Source organism: Camelus ferus, chromosome 2, assembly GCF_009834535.1.
Source record: "Camelus ferus isolate YT-003-E chromosome 2, BCGSAC_Cfer_1.0, whole genome shotgun sequence".
NCBI classification, from domain to species: Eukaryota; Metazoa; Chordata; class Mammalia; order Artiodactyla; family Camelidae; genus Camelus; species Camelus ferus.
Genome location: NC_045697.1, coordinates 56,306,921 through 56,320,931, shown reverse-complemented (window position 1 = coordinate 56,320,931; position 14,011 = coordinate 56,306,921). Strand labels below are relative to the sequence as shown.

The 14,011-nt window shown below is 34.2% G+C and overlaps 1 protein-coding gene across 6 annotated transcripts in view; it reads right to left on the bottom strand.

Annotated features, from left to right (window-relative positions):
• Positions 1–14,011, bottom strand: part of EPHA5 (EPH receptor A5) — a 313,192-nt gene that overhangs the window by 51,992 nt on the left and 247,189 nt on the right. For 3 of the 6 annotated variants that reach the window (XM_032459293.1, XM_032459295.1, XM_032459325.1), the window contains one exon: positions 1,126–1,191. The exons of the other annotated variants lie outside the window; for them this stretch is intronic. In XM_032459293.1, the coding sequence (XP_032315184.1) occupies positions 1,126–1,191 (66 nt within the window). The remainder of the gene's footprint in view (positions 1–1,125; positions 1,192–14,011) is intronic. 6 annotated transcript variants of the gene reach the window in all.

Genomic DNA, 14,011 nt, shown 5'->3' with positions numbered 1-14,011 from the left:
TAACTTCAAAAATTTTTTTCAAATATAAGAATTTCAAAGGATTGAGAAAAAGACCTCTGAATTTATCAATCTACTTGTTTACTCTCTCTTGTTTTCAGAAGATCATTGGTACCCATTCCATCACTTTTCCCATCTATGCATGCGTCACACTCATTCACACCACAGATTTTTGAATCCACAAAAATAAATTTACACCTAGAGATTACAAATTACAATTTTAAATGCCCCAAGGTAACCCTATAATTCTCCAAAATGCATTTCAGAATATCTTTCCTTGGCAAATTTTGACGACAAATAACAGAGCTATAACATAGTAGTGAAGGGATTTAGACTCTTTAATCAAGAAAGAAATTATCTGGAGAATTTCATTTTTTACAAGCTCGCTATTGGGTAAGAGTTCCCCTAAATTTGTGAAGAGAGTTCTCTGGTCTTACGGTCTAGCTTACAGTTTTCCAGCTTAACCCAGATGTGTACTTAGGATTTGCATTTGTTAATAATTAAGACTATCCCATTTGGACACTGATCCCAAAAATATACATACTTTTTACTTTACTGGTATCAAATTAGGAATATCACCTCTAGTATCTGAAATACTTCAAACTTCAAACTATGAAGAAAACCACTTAAAATTATATGTCTGTTCTCCAATGCCACATATGTCCACAATGATTATGAAAATAGAAGATCCCAGTTATGTTATGGTCATTCCATGGTTCTGGGAGACAGGAAAGGTGATTTCACCTTGACAGAAGTAGCATTCTACTTGTAAGTATGATATGGTTTTAAACTTAATGGAACAACAAAAACAGTGACATGTTAAATGTAAAACAGATGCCACAATCTTACAACTTCCTGGTTTAAATCAGGACCACAGTAAAAGCTTTGGAAGAGAAGTATGAATGCTTGGCACGGGGTGATACGCTCTATGTATATTTTATTTGAAAGTACCCATTGTGAAATCACTTGTCAAGATTCTTTCTGGGGACTCAGTTTCATTCTACTCATCTTTAAGGCATAACTGGCGTGCTAGTAAAATGTACACAAATGGAAAAAAAAAGGAATGCTGACAATAATACATATAGGTGGCACAGCACATAGGAGTGAAAGCAGGAGGGGAACACTAACCATATTAGGCTTGGATGGGCAACAGCGCACAGGGAAGAAGCCCTTCCACAGCCACAATCGCAGCAACTGAAAAGCAAACAAGAGAGCTCAAGATAAGGAAGAGATCCCACTCCCCTGATACAGCATAAAGACACTATGAATTTAGACAGGTGTCTGCTTTGCTTTTCAAAAATCAAAAATCCCTAAATGCATACAATTAATTTTTCCACAATGCCTTTTAAGTTAAGAAGCATTTTATGGAGTTAAACACAGAGCTGTAGTAGATAATTATTTTCATTTTACTTAAAATGCTTATTCAGTAGGAAATATAATGAGCCAATATATTTGATTATCCAATTAATACAGACATACGACTAAAGACATAAGCCCATTTAAATATATCTTTCCTCAGAAATTCCTGCAAAATTTATATTCCAAAGACATTCTAAATAGCCCTGTAAACAAATGTTTTGCAGAGAGCCTACAAATTCAGGCTGGAGAATAATACTGCGTTCATTTGACCCACTGATTTCTTACACCAGTGGCATTATTTATCACAGCCTACTGAAAACGTTATGCTTACATGACTTCTCCAATCACTTATGGAAAGCTACCAATTTAAATTTACATTTTCAGATTTAAAAAATGCATCTCCATAATATATTTGCAGAGCTATTTCTGTATTAAAAAAAAAACCCAAACTATACAAAATACATGCACTTTTCTGGATATTGCAACATTCTAGATTGTTTTAAATTTTCTACATAGTCATAGAAAAAGAAATCCAGAAAATACCAAGTAAATTGTTTAATAAAATGTACTTTGTTGTTACAAACCACATAAACTAATGGCAGAATATAACACAGAAGATATTTAGTGTTTCAATGCATTCACTTTCCAGTATAGTTATTAATTGCACTGATAGTGATTTCAAGAGAACTGTGGAGTGAGCTTAGTAATGATACCACACACCAGCAGGCTGAGAGTTTTATCTAAACTCTGTCTCTCTTGAACTCGGTTACTTCAATTGTATCTACTCTATTTTATATCAAATAATAAGAAGAAAATACAATGCAAACATTCAATATATTTGGAAATGCTAACAAAGGTAGACAAATATTCCCAAATCAACTTCCAATGGACCTTTCTCAAAGGAATAGAAGGCACATTCCCTATAGTTTCTCTGGAGCACTGATAATGCTTAGATTTTTCATATTACTAAGCATCTGAGAATTTGGCTGTCACTAAAATGGCAACTGTGACATTTATTTCCAGTTTGACTACATATATTTTAAAGAAAATGCCGAATAATTATTTTCATTGTGGAGCTACTGAAAGTCTGAAAGTCAAAGCTACAGTGTAACAAAATGTTAAAATACTTAAAGAGTAGGTAAAGCAATCTGTAAAATACTTTGGCAAATCTTGATACATATTTAATAATTATATTTATTTCATTAATGTCATAATTACTGATATCTTAGGTATGTTAACATTCCTATTGCTTCTGTTTGTATTGGCACTAAGATTTGAGGTTAACAACTATGGCCCATGGGCCAAATCTAGCCTCCCACTTATTTTTGTAAGTCCGGTGCTATGAAACACAGCCACGCTCATTATGGTTATGGCTTCTTTCATGCTGTCATGGTGAACTTAAGTAGTTGTGACAGAGTATGTGTGGCCTGCAAAGCTGAAAACATTTACTATCTGGCACTTTAAAGAAAATCTGCCTTCCTCTTTTTTTAGACTATTAGTTTCGTGAGATGAAGATGATTTCTTGATCTTTCTTTCTTCACAATTTAAACAGGATGAATGACACAACAAGTAGCTTTACTGTAATTGGTATTACCTATTGGCACAATTATCTCAATTTACTGGTAGTTATTAATATGGAAAGTTTGCATATATGTGTAAATTTCAAACAGCACAGTTTCAACTCAATAAATAATAAATAATAACAGATTGCTGACAAATGTATACACTTGTTTTTCAGCAGTTAAAAAAAGATGACATCATCTCCTAACAAAGCACAAACATCCTAGTTGAATGTGCACAGTTTACAAACTCATGCAGAACTGTCTAGGAAAGCAAGAACTGCACTGATTGGCCATCACCTACAAAGATTTGTTTAATACTTGATCAGTGTTCTAAAACCCAAAAAAGTACACTAGAGATTCTAAAAATGTTAACATTTTATGTAGTCCTTTTCATTTGAAAAATTATAAGGCTTTTGTCTTACAAATTAGTACATACTCACACACATACACACATACACACAATTCACTGTAACACCAAATCTACAAATTTTAGTCCTCGAAAATTTGTTACCTTATATATCATTAGATTCCCAATTTATAATTCTGAAAAAAGTTCAATCAAAAATCTGAAATCATGTAAAATCAAACACTTGTTCCTCTATTTTTTTCTAAGTCATTGTTTTAGATTTTGTACTGATACTTTGACTTGTTTCAAGATGGCATAAATTAATACCTTGGGTAGTTAGTTAACTTTGCTGTGTTTTGGCTGACTGCTATAAAATATGGATAATAATGAATCCTATCTCGTAGTTTTTGTGAAAATAAAGTGAGAGGATACTTTTCCCTTAGATCAGATATCATATGCTTTGGGAGAAAAGTGGTAGCTACTACTCTTGGTATTATCATAATCAAAATGATAGAATGGATTCTCATTATCTCAGAGAAATTCATTTTTTCATGATCTATATAATATTACTACATAAGTATTTCTATTTATAATATAACTAAACTAATTACATTCAGACCAATTCACATAAATACAGATGGCTAATGTAATTAAAGAAAATCGTTTCCACAAAACACATTTTTTAAGGGTTTAGTGATCAGAGCATACTGTGCATTAATATGTCATTAAGAAAATTAAAACTGAAGCTCCTTCTCTATGAATATCTGAAGTGGAATAGTAATCCCCCAAATTACTCATTTTAAATAAACTCTGAGGATGCTCCCACAGTAACACCTCAGCACCAGATGGTATAAAAAACATGTTCTTTCCTTAATCAATAAATACTTGAAGTGCAGGTTGAAAATGCTTAAAGCCTCAGAGATAATTTAGAAATAGAAACCAAAATGTGCTAGAAATAGCAGCCAATCTAATTTATGTGAGCTATGGTTCAACACAGAGTCCATTTGCATTCCCATCAGATTTTAGCACCTGGAAGTCTGGAAGTAACTGTATGCAGTTATACCAAGATCATTATTATCCAAGTTTAAAACAGTTTAGCCCTTCTAGGCTTAAATAGCAAAACTGTTGATCTTTGTTTTAACAAGATATTTTGACTTGTCCTTTGGAAGATTAAAACATGATAACAGAAGCTTTCTAGACCCCCAAAAGATTCGAATGAAATTACTTTAGCCAAGCTTTACACAGAGTTGATCAATAAATGTACCAAGTGTGTCAGTGTAAGTAAGATAACCTACTTCCTACTGAAGCAAGGTGATTATAAGTCTTGGGAAGAAATTCTCAAAGATACTAGATCAGAGAAGCAAGACTACAGGCTGTGGATAAATGATGACTCAAATTTCAAAGCAAGAGATCATACAAGTGGATAAGAAAAGCACTAAGATCCCAAAAGATAAATGAGAGAGGCAGGGAGAGTAATTTCACAAAAGAAGTATTTTAATTAGATAGATAGTATTTTCAGTTTACTGGTTAAAAAAAGAAAGACAATGTAAAGGTTGTGTTATTGATCCATTTTAAATAAAACGACAGCAACAATAACAAAATGATGGTACTCAGTGCTGGAGGAAAGAGTGTAGTTTGAGCCCTCAAAGGTGGCAGGGCATAGTAAGAAGTATCACCAGTGCTTTGGAGAATAATCCTCTGAAAGTTATTAAAGGGTGATAAAAATGTCCTTACCTTTTGACAACACTTGGGAGCAAAACAGATAAGATCATGGGGTTTGTAGTCAAATTAGGAGCAGTCCTGGATGTACCCACTACGAAATGTATAGTTTTTGGTAAACTAGTCATTAATGTAAATGAGATAAATAATAGAAACTATACCATGTAGGGCTACTTTGAAGAGCAAGTTTGATTATACATGTAAAGCTCTCTGAAATGTCCTGGGCTCATAGACAGCACTTAAAAACATTTTAACTGATATTAGTATAATAACATGGTCTTACAGCAAAAAGTAAGTTAGAGATAATATGCATGAGACTGGCTAGAGATTTTAGAGGAATTAATGACCAACACATATTTTGCAGTTAACAAAACCTATTTGTGGAGTCTATGATGCAATGAAATTAATTTGGTATAATATTACATTTTTTAAACATTAGGTAAAAATTAGCGTGCAGAGATATAAAATGATGGCAAAAAATACGTAAGGCCTTTAATATCTACTGTGTTGGCCTAGGGACAATTCTATGGAACATTTGCATTTCTATGGGACAATTTCAGTCTTCTCTGATTTCAAATTTTTTTGTGGTTATTTTACTTTATAATTGTAAGAAAATTAAACAAAGAATTCAAATAATTCCAATTATGATGCTTATCACAATATACTGTCATTTACACCCTATCAGTTTTGAAATGCTAAGAGTAATTTAAACAGGTAACAGGTATTTACAACAAAAGAAGGTGAGGATATTGTTCAGTGGTAATTAACATTGATAATGTTATATTATACATTTCTTAAAATATCTCATAATGAAACACCTTTTGCATCTGTGTCTTAATTTACTGCCACTCTTCTTAGATTTAGTACTGATTTCCTGATGAAGCTAGGCAAAAACTGAAAAAAATTTTTTGCAAAAACTGAGAAAGGGATGAAATGCATAATGATAACCCAGGTGGTTCCCAAACTCTACTCCTCAGTCCCCATACTTCTGACAGAAAGGCATAAAATGATTCCACCCTCCAAGAGGAGGTAATGCAGAATGGCTGGAAAGAGTGTTTTTTTAAGTGCGTTTTTGAGTAATTCTGAGGGGAATCCCATGTCTACAACACATGCTTTGATTGTATGTGCAAAATCCAATGACTGTTTCCAAGTTGTGGTCTCAACAAACTGGAATAGGATATAGTTATACACAGTAATTTTAAAGAACTTTTCCAATTGGCTGCTTCCTTCTTACTCAGGAGCTCCTTATCCCTCAACAATGATTGTAGGTGTCTCTTTATAACTTCCTAGGACCCCTTATCAATATTGTCCTTTCTGAGCATTAGTCCCTGGCAGGTGAGTTTTGAACCATCAGTGGATCTCTTAGTCTTACTTAATCAAGTTCCAAAACTGATGCTCTTGTATCTTGCTGTGAAATAGTAAGAAATACATACATTGGTCTCTGTCCCATTCCTGACACAGAACTCCTAAAACCCTTGTTAAATAGGGGTACTAGGAGAATCTTTTATTCTAACATTAAGTCTTTGATCCCAGTTTCTGACACGGAGCTCCTAAAATGATGTAATTTCCAAAGTGATAAGAGCACTAGGAGCATCTCTTGTTCTAATATTTAGTCTTTGACTCTGATTCCTGACACAAAGCTCCTAAATCTCTTGGAATTTCCTGGGTGATGGGAGTGTCTTTTGTTTTAATTTGGTGACCCTTGGTGGATTGGTCACCAGAAAAACCAAGTCATGATTAGAAGCTTGGAATTTTCAGTCTTATCTCTCATTCTCCAGAGAGGGGAGAGGGGCTGGAAATGGAGTTAATGATTCATTATGCCTACAAGATGAAGCCTCCATAAAAATCCTAAAAGTACATCCACGTACTGGAAGGGAGCGCACCTCAGCTCCGCAGAAATGAAGATCCTGCACTTGGGACCCATATGGACCTAGCCCCGTGTATCTCTTCATTTGTCTATCTACATCCTTTATCAAATTGTTTCTTATATAATCAACTGATAAATGTACAGACTATTTCCCAGGGTTCTGTGAGCTGTTTTAGCAAATAATCAAATCCAAGGAGGGGGATCATGGGATGGGAAGGCCTCCTATTTGTGGCCAAGTTGGACAGAAGCTGTGGGGAACCTGGGGACCTACTTATTGTGACTGGTGTCTGAAGTAAGGGGCAGTCTGAGACTGAGCCCTTAACCTGTGAGGTCTGTGCCAACTCTGTTTAGTGTCAAGTTGAACCAAACTATAGGACACTAGGCTGATGTCAGAGAATACGGGACCCCAGAAAAATGCCCTGTTTGTTGTTGCCTTTCTGTTCTGCCCAGCTTTTCTGTAAAACCTCAGGACCCTAACCCCAAGAGGGGCTCACAGTCTCTAAGCACTAGCCAGCTGCTGTGACTTCCCTTTGCCTGGCAAAGCAATAAATCAGTTCTTTTCTAATTCTCCCAAAACTCTGCCCCCAAGTCTCAGTTTGGCTATCAGGGCCCAGAGGCCATCTTTTTGGCAACAGAAGCACAATTTCTTCTTCCATATCTTCCAGCTCTTTTCATTTCTACCCTCTCCCCTATTCCCATCTCCCCCTCCTCTGTTGAAAAATTCAAAACATTTGTATGGGGAGCCCTGTTACGAACCTTTCTTCATTAATAGCTTATTACCAGGGTAAAAAAAAAATCTCAAAAATTAACTCACAATAAATCACATACAACAACTAAATTGCATTTATCTGAGTCTAGTCCTTATCATAGCAAAATATATTACATTTTGCTTTAAAGTATTAAAAGATGGGTGTCATAAAAATACTGAATGATCAGATTATGCTATATTATTCAAACACATGTATAAAATAGATTAAGTCGTGTACGTCACTAAGCCAAACCTTAAATAAATTATACACATTCAAAGACTTCTAAAATAAAAATGAACCTCCAAATTCTGCAAACCTAAATGTTCCATGTATAGCCATCCTTTTGTCTTAAGGATAAAGTCACAAAAACAAACAAACGAACAAATTCACTTTAACTTCGGAATCAGGGACTCTCCTCCTTTCTTTCTCTGAAGACAGCTACTACGATCCTGGCATATCAAACCACATAAAAGCAGAAAGAAAATTTGAGGTGAGTTATCTTTAGACTACACTTCAGTTGGTTTATTTCACAAGCTATACTTTAATGATGATTCATTGTACTTCTTTTAATCATTCTAATGGGCCAGAGATCATTAAAAAACAAGTTATTCTTCCATAAATGCCACAGGTGAAAACATAGATGCAACTCCCAAACTTTACTGAACATGTTAGATTCAGTTTCCTTATTCCGGTACATATGGCAGACTCAAAATGAATTTCACCAAATATTAACCACCTTTTGTAAACTTTTTGCTACAGCAGACAAAATCATTCTCGTTATCAGCAAATATTTACTGAGGATCTATGTGCTGTGCTTTAAGAATAAGAAAGTACACATTAAAAAAGCTTTCTACTCACGTTATAGAATGATTCTAAACCGGGCTACTGATTAGAGTCAACCAGGAAGTTTTGGAAAAAAAGCAAAACAAAACAAACCACAGTGCCCAAGCCTCATCCCAGGACAATCAAATCGGAACACTTTGACCGTGGGACCCAAGCATTATTATTTTTCAAAATCTGTTAGTTGATTTCTTTCAGGTTGACAACCACTGATCCAACAGGTACTCAACAGATACTTGTCCTGAATTATGTGTCTTATAGTAGTCTTAGGGGAATTTACTTAATGAATACAAAGGAAAAGGTTTGTAATTAGCATAGTAATGGTCTGCATGCTAATAAAAACTTCTAAAGTGCCTGAAGGTGCTTAAATACAATTCGTTCTCTGGTAAGTACTTAAAATAATTCTCCTGCAATTTGTTTACAGTGTTAATTTATATTACCTACAAATGAAAACTGGTTTGTTAAGTAACTTTAAATTTCATCTTCTCCTCCATCTTTTTAAACCATAAGCTTTTTTCCCCCCTAACATTTAACTTTACAGGTTTCTTTCAGTTAATGCTTAATAACAGACTTTTTTGTACTTCTGTGCTTCAATACTAGGTACTTGCGTTCTTTAGGAGTCATAATACCTCAAACAAAATAACAAATCTGTAAGGCTATCTTTATTCACTCTCCTCATTTTGCCCTTCTGAGCTACTGGACCACGGACTAACATAAAGTTATGCAAAAAGCAAAGCTCAGTTTTCTCCAGGCTTGTCAGGAAAGCCTTCAAGAAGTGGTGAATATTTTGATGTATAAGATTTTCTTTTCAACTGTTACAGAGCTAGAGTAAACCAGAGCTACATATACATACCTTTAGTTATATACATACGTACTATGTATATATTTATTTATTGCATTTATGTATGAGAATTCAAGCCATTAATGAGGCAGGAAGGCAAGAAGATGAGGCTGGCTGGGGAGGGTCTCAGGCAGAGGTTGTGGAAGGCCTTGTAGACAGGTTTAAAGAGTCACAATAAACTGGACACACCACGTGCATTCTTGTTGCCATGCCTTGTCCATCACGCACTCTCTTTCGACAAACTCGCAAAATTTCTCTTTATCCTCTGCGTTCTGCTCAAATTTACAATTTCTGTAACAGTATTTCTGTACCCCTAAAGGTAAAGATAATTATACCCTCCATTCTATAATTGCACCAATTTTTTAAAAATACAACACTAACTGTAGAAATTATCTGATTGCATGTTTGTCTCCATATTAGACTGTTCATGCTATGAAAGCAAGAAGCATATCAAAGAATCAAATTTTATCAAAAAAGCAAGTTCTACAAGTCACCAAGGTCAGAAAAATCAAGTGAGCCCACAACAAGAGGTTACATGAACCAAGTACTTTTGCTAAAAGCTGCCCAGTGTGATATTTTGAAAAAGAAAATCCAATTGTTTCACCTTTTCATACATTTCATCATTTAATTTTTTATGTTATTCAAATTTAAATAATTGAACGTCAGTACTATATTATTATACATGTGTCTATATGTCTATTCGTACATATATAAATATAAATATATTTAAGTATACTTTAGATATGGCCAATAAAACAGTAACTAAAAAAAATATTTGATCTATATGTTCTTGTCAAGTATATATGATTTTTTGGATTAAACTTTCTAAAAACTCAACTTTCTTTTCAAGTAACAAATAGGAAACAGGACATCGTAAGCATTATATGGGTAGGGCAGACTACACATTTTCGAACTGATATCTAACTCAAAAACTGGCAAACAGTCTGGTAAAAGAATAAGTTTAAGAACCACTAAAAATGAATAAAAATAATATTTTTTTCAAGTTTATCTCAGTTTCACTTCCCCCTCCTTTTCTTTTTCCTCATCTCCCACTTTCCTTCTCTGGCATTGTAAGACATATAGTTTCTTCAGTTCTTTGTTAAATCAAAATCCTTCTTAAACAATTTCAACCCTCTACCTTCAAAATTACTTTTATAAACCGATTAAGATTCAAGGTGATGCTGATTTGAACTAGTTATTTATCTGATCACCTAAAAGTAAAAGGAATTCACAGTATATTCATGGCTACAGTCCTTATAATTTTCTCTCCTCTTTAATTAAAAAAAACTGAACATTAAGCTTATAAAAGGACTTGTAACACTATTTGGTGAAATTCATGAAGTGAGAGACTAAATATACAAATGGACAATGATCAGACCAAATAGAAAAATAGAACTCTGATCCAAAATCTGCAGCAACCAGCTTAGGAAGCCAAATTATAACCTCTGTAATAACTGACCCAAGTGATCAGAACTTTATCAATAAATGCCAGCTTCCCGAATTTTTGTCGCTAGTTAGGACTAGTGGAAGTCTAATCAGTCACACAGGAGGCCCACCTCCAGCTTCCCCTGGCCAATAGCCTCCCAGCAGGGCGGGCCTGAAGCTTTCCCTTTCTTTGTAATAAAGTTTTTACACCACTGCCTGCCTTTGAGTCTCTGCCAAACTCAGATGATGGTGGCTGATTCTCTTGCTATAGCAAGCTCTTAATAAATCGCCTTTGCTTGTTCTCATTTGGGTATTGTTTGTTTACTTCCACAGAAGAGATAATCTTTACCAGTCCAATAAAGAGAAATTACACAGATACAGCTTTGGAACCATCCACTATCTTGGTTCTGTTCTGGAACAATAATAGTGTTGATATACAAAATACTGAATCATGTGTTTCTCCTGCAGGATGACACCTCCACCGAGCAAACATCAATTACCTCCATTTCTAGAAGCCTAAAGTTACAACAGGCTCCTTTCACTGAACTTTCCCTTCCCAGTCGTTTCCCAGCTGAATCAGGTCTGTCTGTGAGGTTTCTTTAAGAGGAATGTACGACTGTCATGACTAACTCGACAGTGCTTATCTACTTTAGGTTTTAATTTATTTCGAGAGAAGTAGACAGGAAAAAGCAGGGGGAAATAAAGTTGCAAAAAATGATGCTAATTTTGCCAGCTTAAAAACATTAGAATATTCTAAGCACAGCTCTGATAGTAACATATGTTTTAAACACTACTTTGTCTTAATGAAAGTGTACTACTAATTAAAAATATGAGTGGGTCAAAGAGGGAAGAGATTAGTCAAAGAAGTAAGCCAATATTTAAGATCTGATTTATTTATCTCCCTTCATTGTGGCTCTTAAATATTTTTCCAAAGTTGAATCACATTTATTATACACACAACTTATAAAGTAGAAAAATCAGGACTAAAGTTTCAATTTAATTATATCACTCTCAAATAATTAAAGTAATTGTGGAAGTACACTAAAATGATCAAAACACAAGGAATGTGTGTGTTTTGTGATAAATAAATTATGAGAATTGAATTAATTATGAGAATAATTTAAAAGGAAGCTAGAGGTCCATTTTCATATTAAGCTATTCAAATTCTGTAAATACATTTTGTTTTCTATTAGTCAGTAGTATCAAAGTCATATATATGACAGTTGTAAGTGTTTAAAATTAAATATAATGATGATAAATGTTAACTATTCTTATACATTATCACATATATAACACAACAGTGGTTAATTATGATTGCAATTGCTTTACATACATGGAAAAGTACTTATGTCAAATATTTGTAATTGTGACCATATGTGATTCCCCAATAGAAATTTGCCTGGACAAAGACTGAAAAAATATTTTTAAATTATAATACTTAAACTAACACGATCCTGGTACACATTAGAAGAAGAGGTTTGATGGCCCAGTGGCAGTATAGACAAAGGAACAGCTATGTAGACACTTATTTACGATATGCTACTTGTAGAGACCTGTAACAGCATCATGAGAGGGTGATAAACAGTGCTGGTACTTACACAAGTCTATAGAAAATATTAATTTAGATCCTCAACCATGTAAAATTAACATTTTTTGTATCCCATGAAAAATAAATATTACTAAAAAGCAAACAAATCTTGCCACTTCTAAAGATGTATCTCCACTATATGGAAAGCTAAGATCCTACTAGCCTAAATGGGTAAAGAGCATGTACACATAATTTACAAAATAGGTAATAAAATAGCTAATGACTATACTCATTACATATATATATTAATGAGCCCATTAAATCTCAAAAATAAAAAGAAACGCAATTAAAAACACAGAACTATTTTTCTCCTATCAAATTAGCAGAGACTGACTAGTTTGTGAACCACCAAGCAATTTCATGCACTGTAGGGGGGAGTTGTAATTGGTACAATGATTTAAGAGGGTCATTTGTCAACATGTATCAACAATCTTCAAAATATTCATATTCATTGACCCTTACTTTGATTATATGAATGTATTCTAAGAACATTAGAGATAAAAATAGTAATCTCCCTCCCTTAAAAAAAATAACAAAAGAAAACAAGCAAAACAAAAGGGAAAGCATATGGAAAAGGTTAGACCTTAGAATATCAAAGAGGTAATAAATGTTTGCTTTTAAAATATTTTCAATTACACAAGAAATTTTTATATTATAATGCTAATCAAAGGAAAACAGAAAACAAAACTATAAATTTTGAACTCAAATATGTATATAAAATACCTTAAATATATATGGCTAAATGTTAATACTGACTGCCCCTGGTGAATATACATGATTGATTTTCTGTCTATATTTTGTCTTGAATGTTCTAAATACTTTTTAATCAGAAATTTTAAAAATGCATAAATAAAATAGCAGCTAGTCAGAAATTAGGACAATGATTATAACCATGCCAACTATGTAATAAGCAATGTAAAAAAACTGACTGAAATGTATAGGAAAGGTGGGCAGCAAGAGGTCTTGGTAATGTCATGGATTAAAATCAAGATTTTCATCTAAGGAAATGGCTATTAATCTAACCTCTGAAAATATTTTAGGATACAGCTGAAGCATTTCAGCAGACTGAATATTTGAGGTCTAAGGAGACAAAACGCAATGGGTGGGAAGATGGAAGCAGAATTGATAGTGAGTTTCACTTCAGGACATATTAATGCACTGAGATGACTCCCTACTAGACTTCCAAGCTGGGCTATTTAAGAGTCCTCTTAGCGTGAGGGGCTTTTCAAAGAGCTGGAGAGACAAGAGCAGGAGCCCATCACCCTGACTTTGGGGAGCTGATAGGAACCAATGGGCCAGACTGCCCAAGCCCCATCCAGATATGTGATATGCACAGAAGGACTTCCCATTTCAGTTTATTGGATGGGGATTTAGAAGCCTCAGGGCTTGGGCAGAAAAATACTGGGTGGTAAAATAGACATCTACTTGGAATTCAAAGTAGCTATTTCCCTCCCGGGGCCGGTGAGTGACAGTACACACTAGCACAGGTTTGGAATGATTACTTTTAAGCCTTTAAGACTCCTGGCCCTTTGCATTCCAAATGACTAGAGAAAGGTAAGTCTAGTTGACCATCAGACGTACATTTGAATCAGGTGGAATAGAAGGAGGTCAGAAAAATTCAGATATCAATATCAAAATAGATCAAGAGGTCCTTATGTATTAGAAAACACACAAAGTCATGCAAATATAGAATTCTGGTTTAGCATATATCTTTCTCA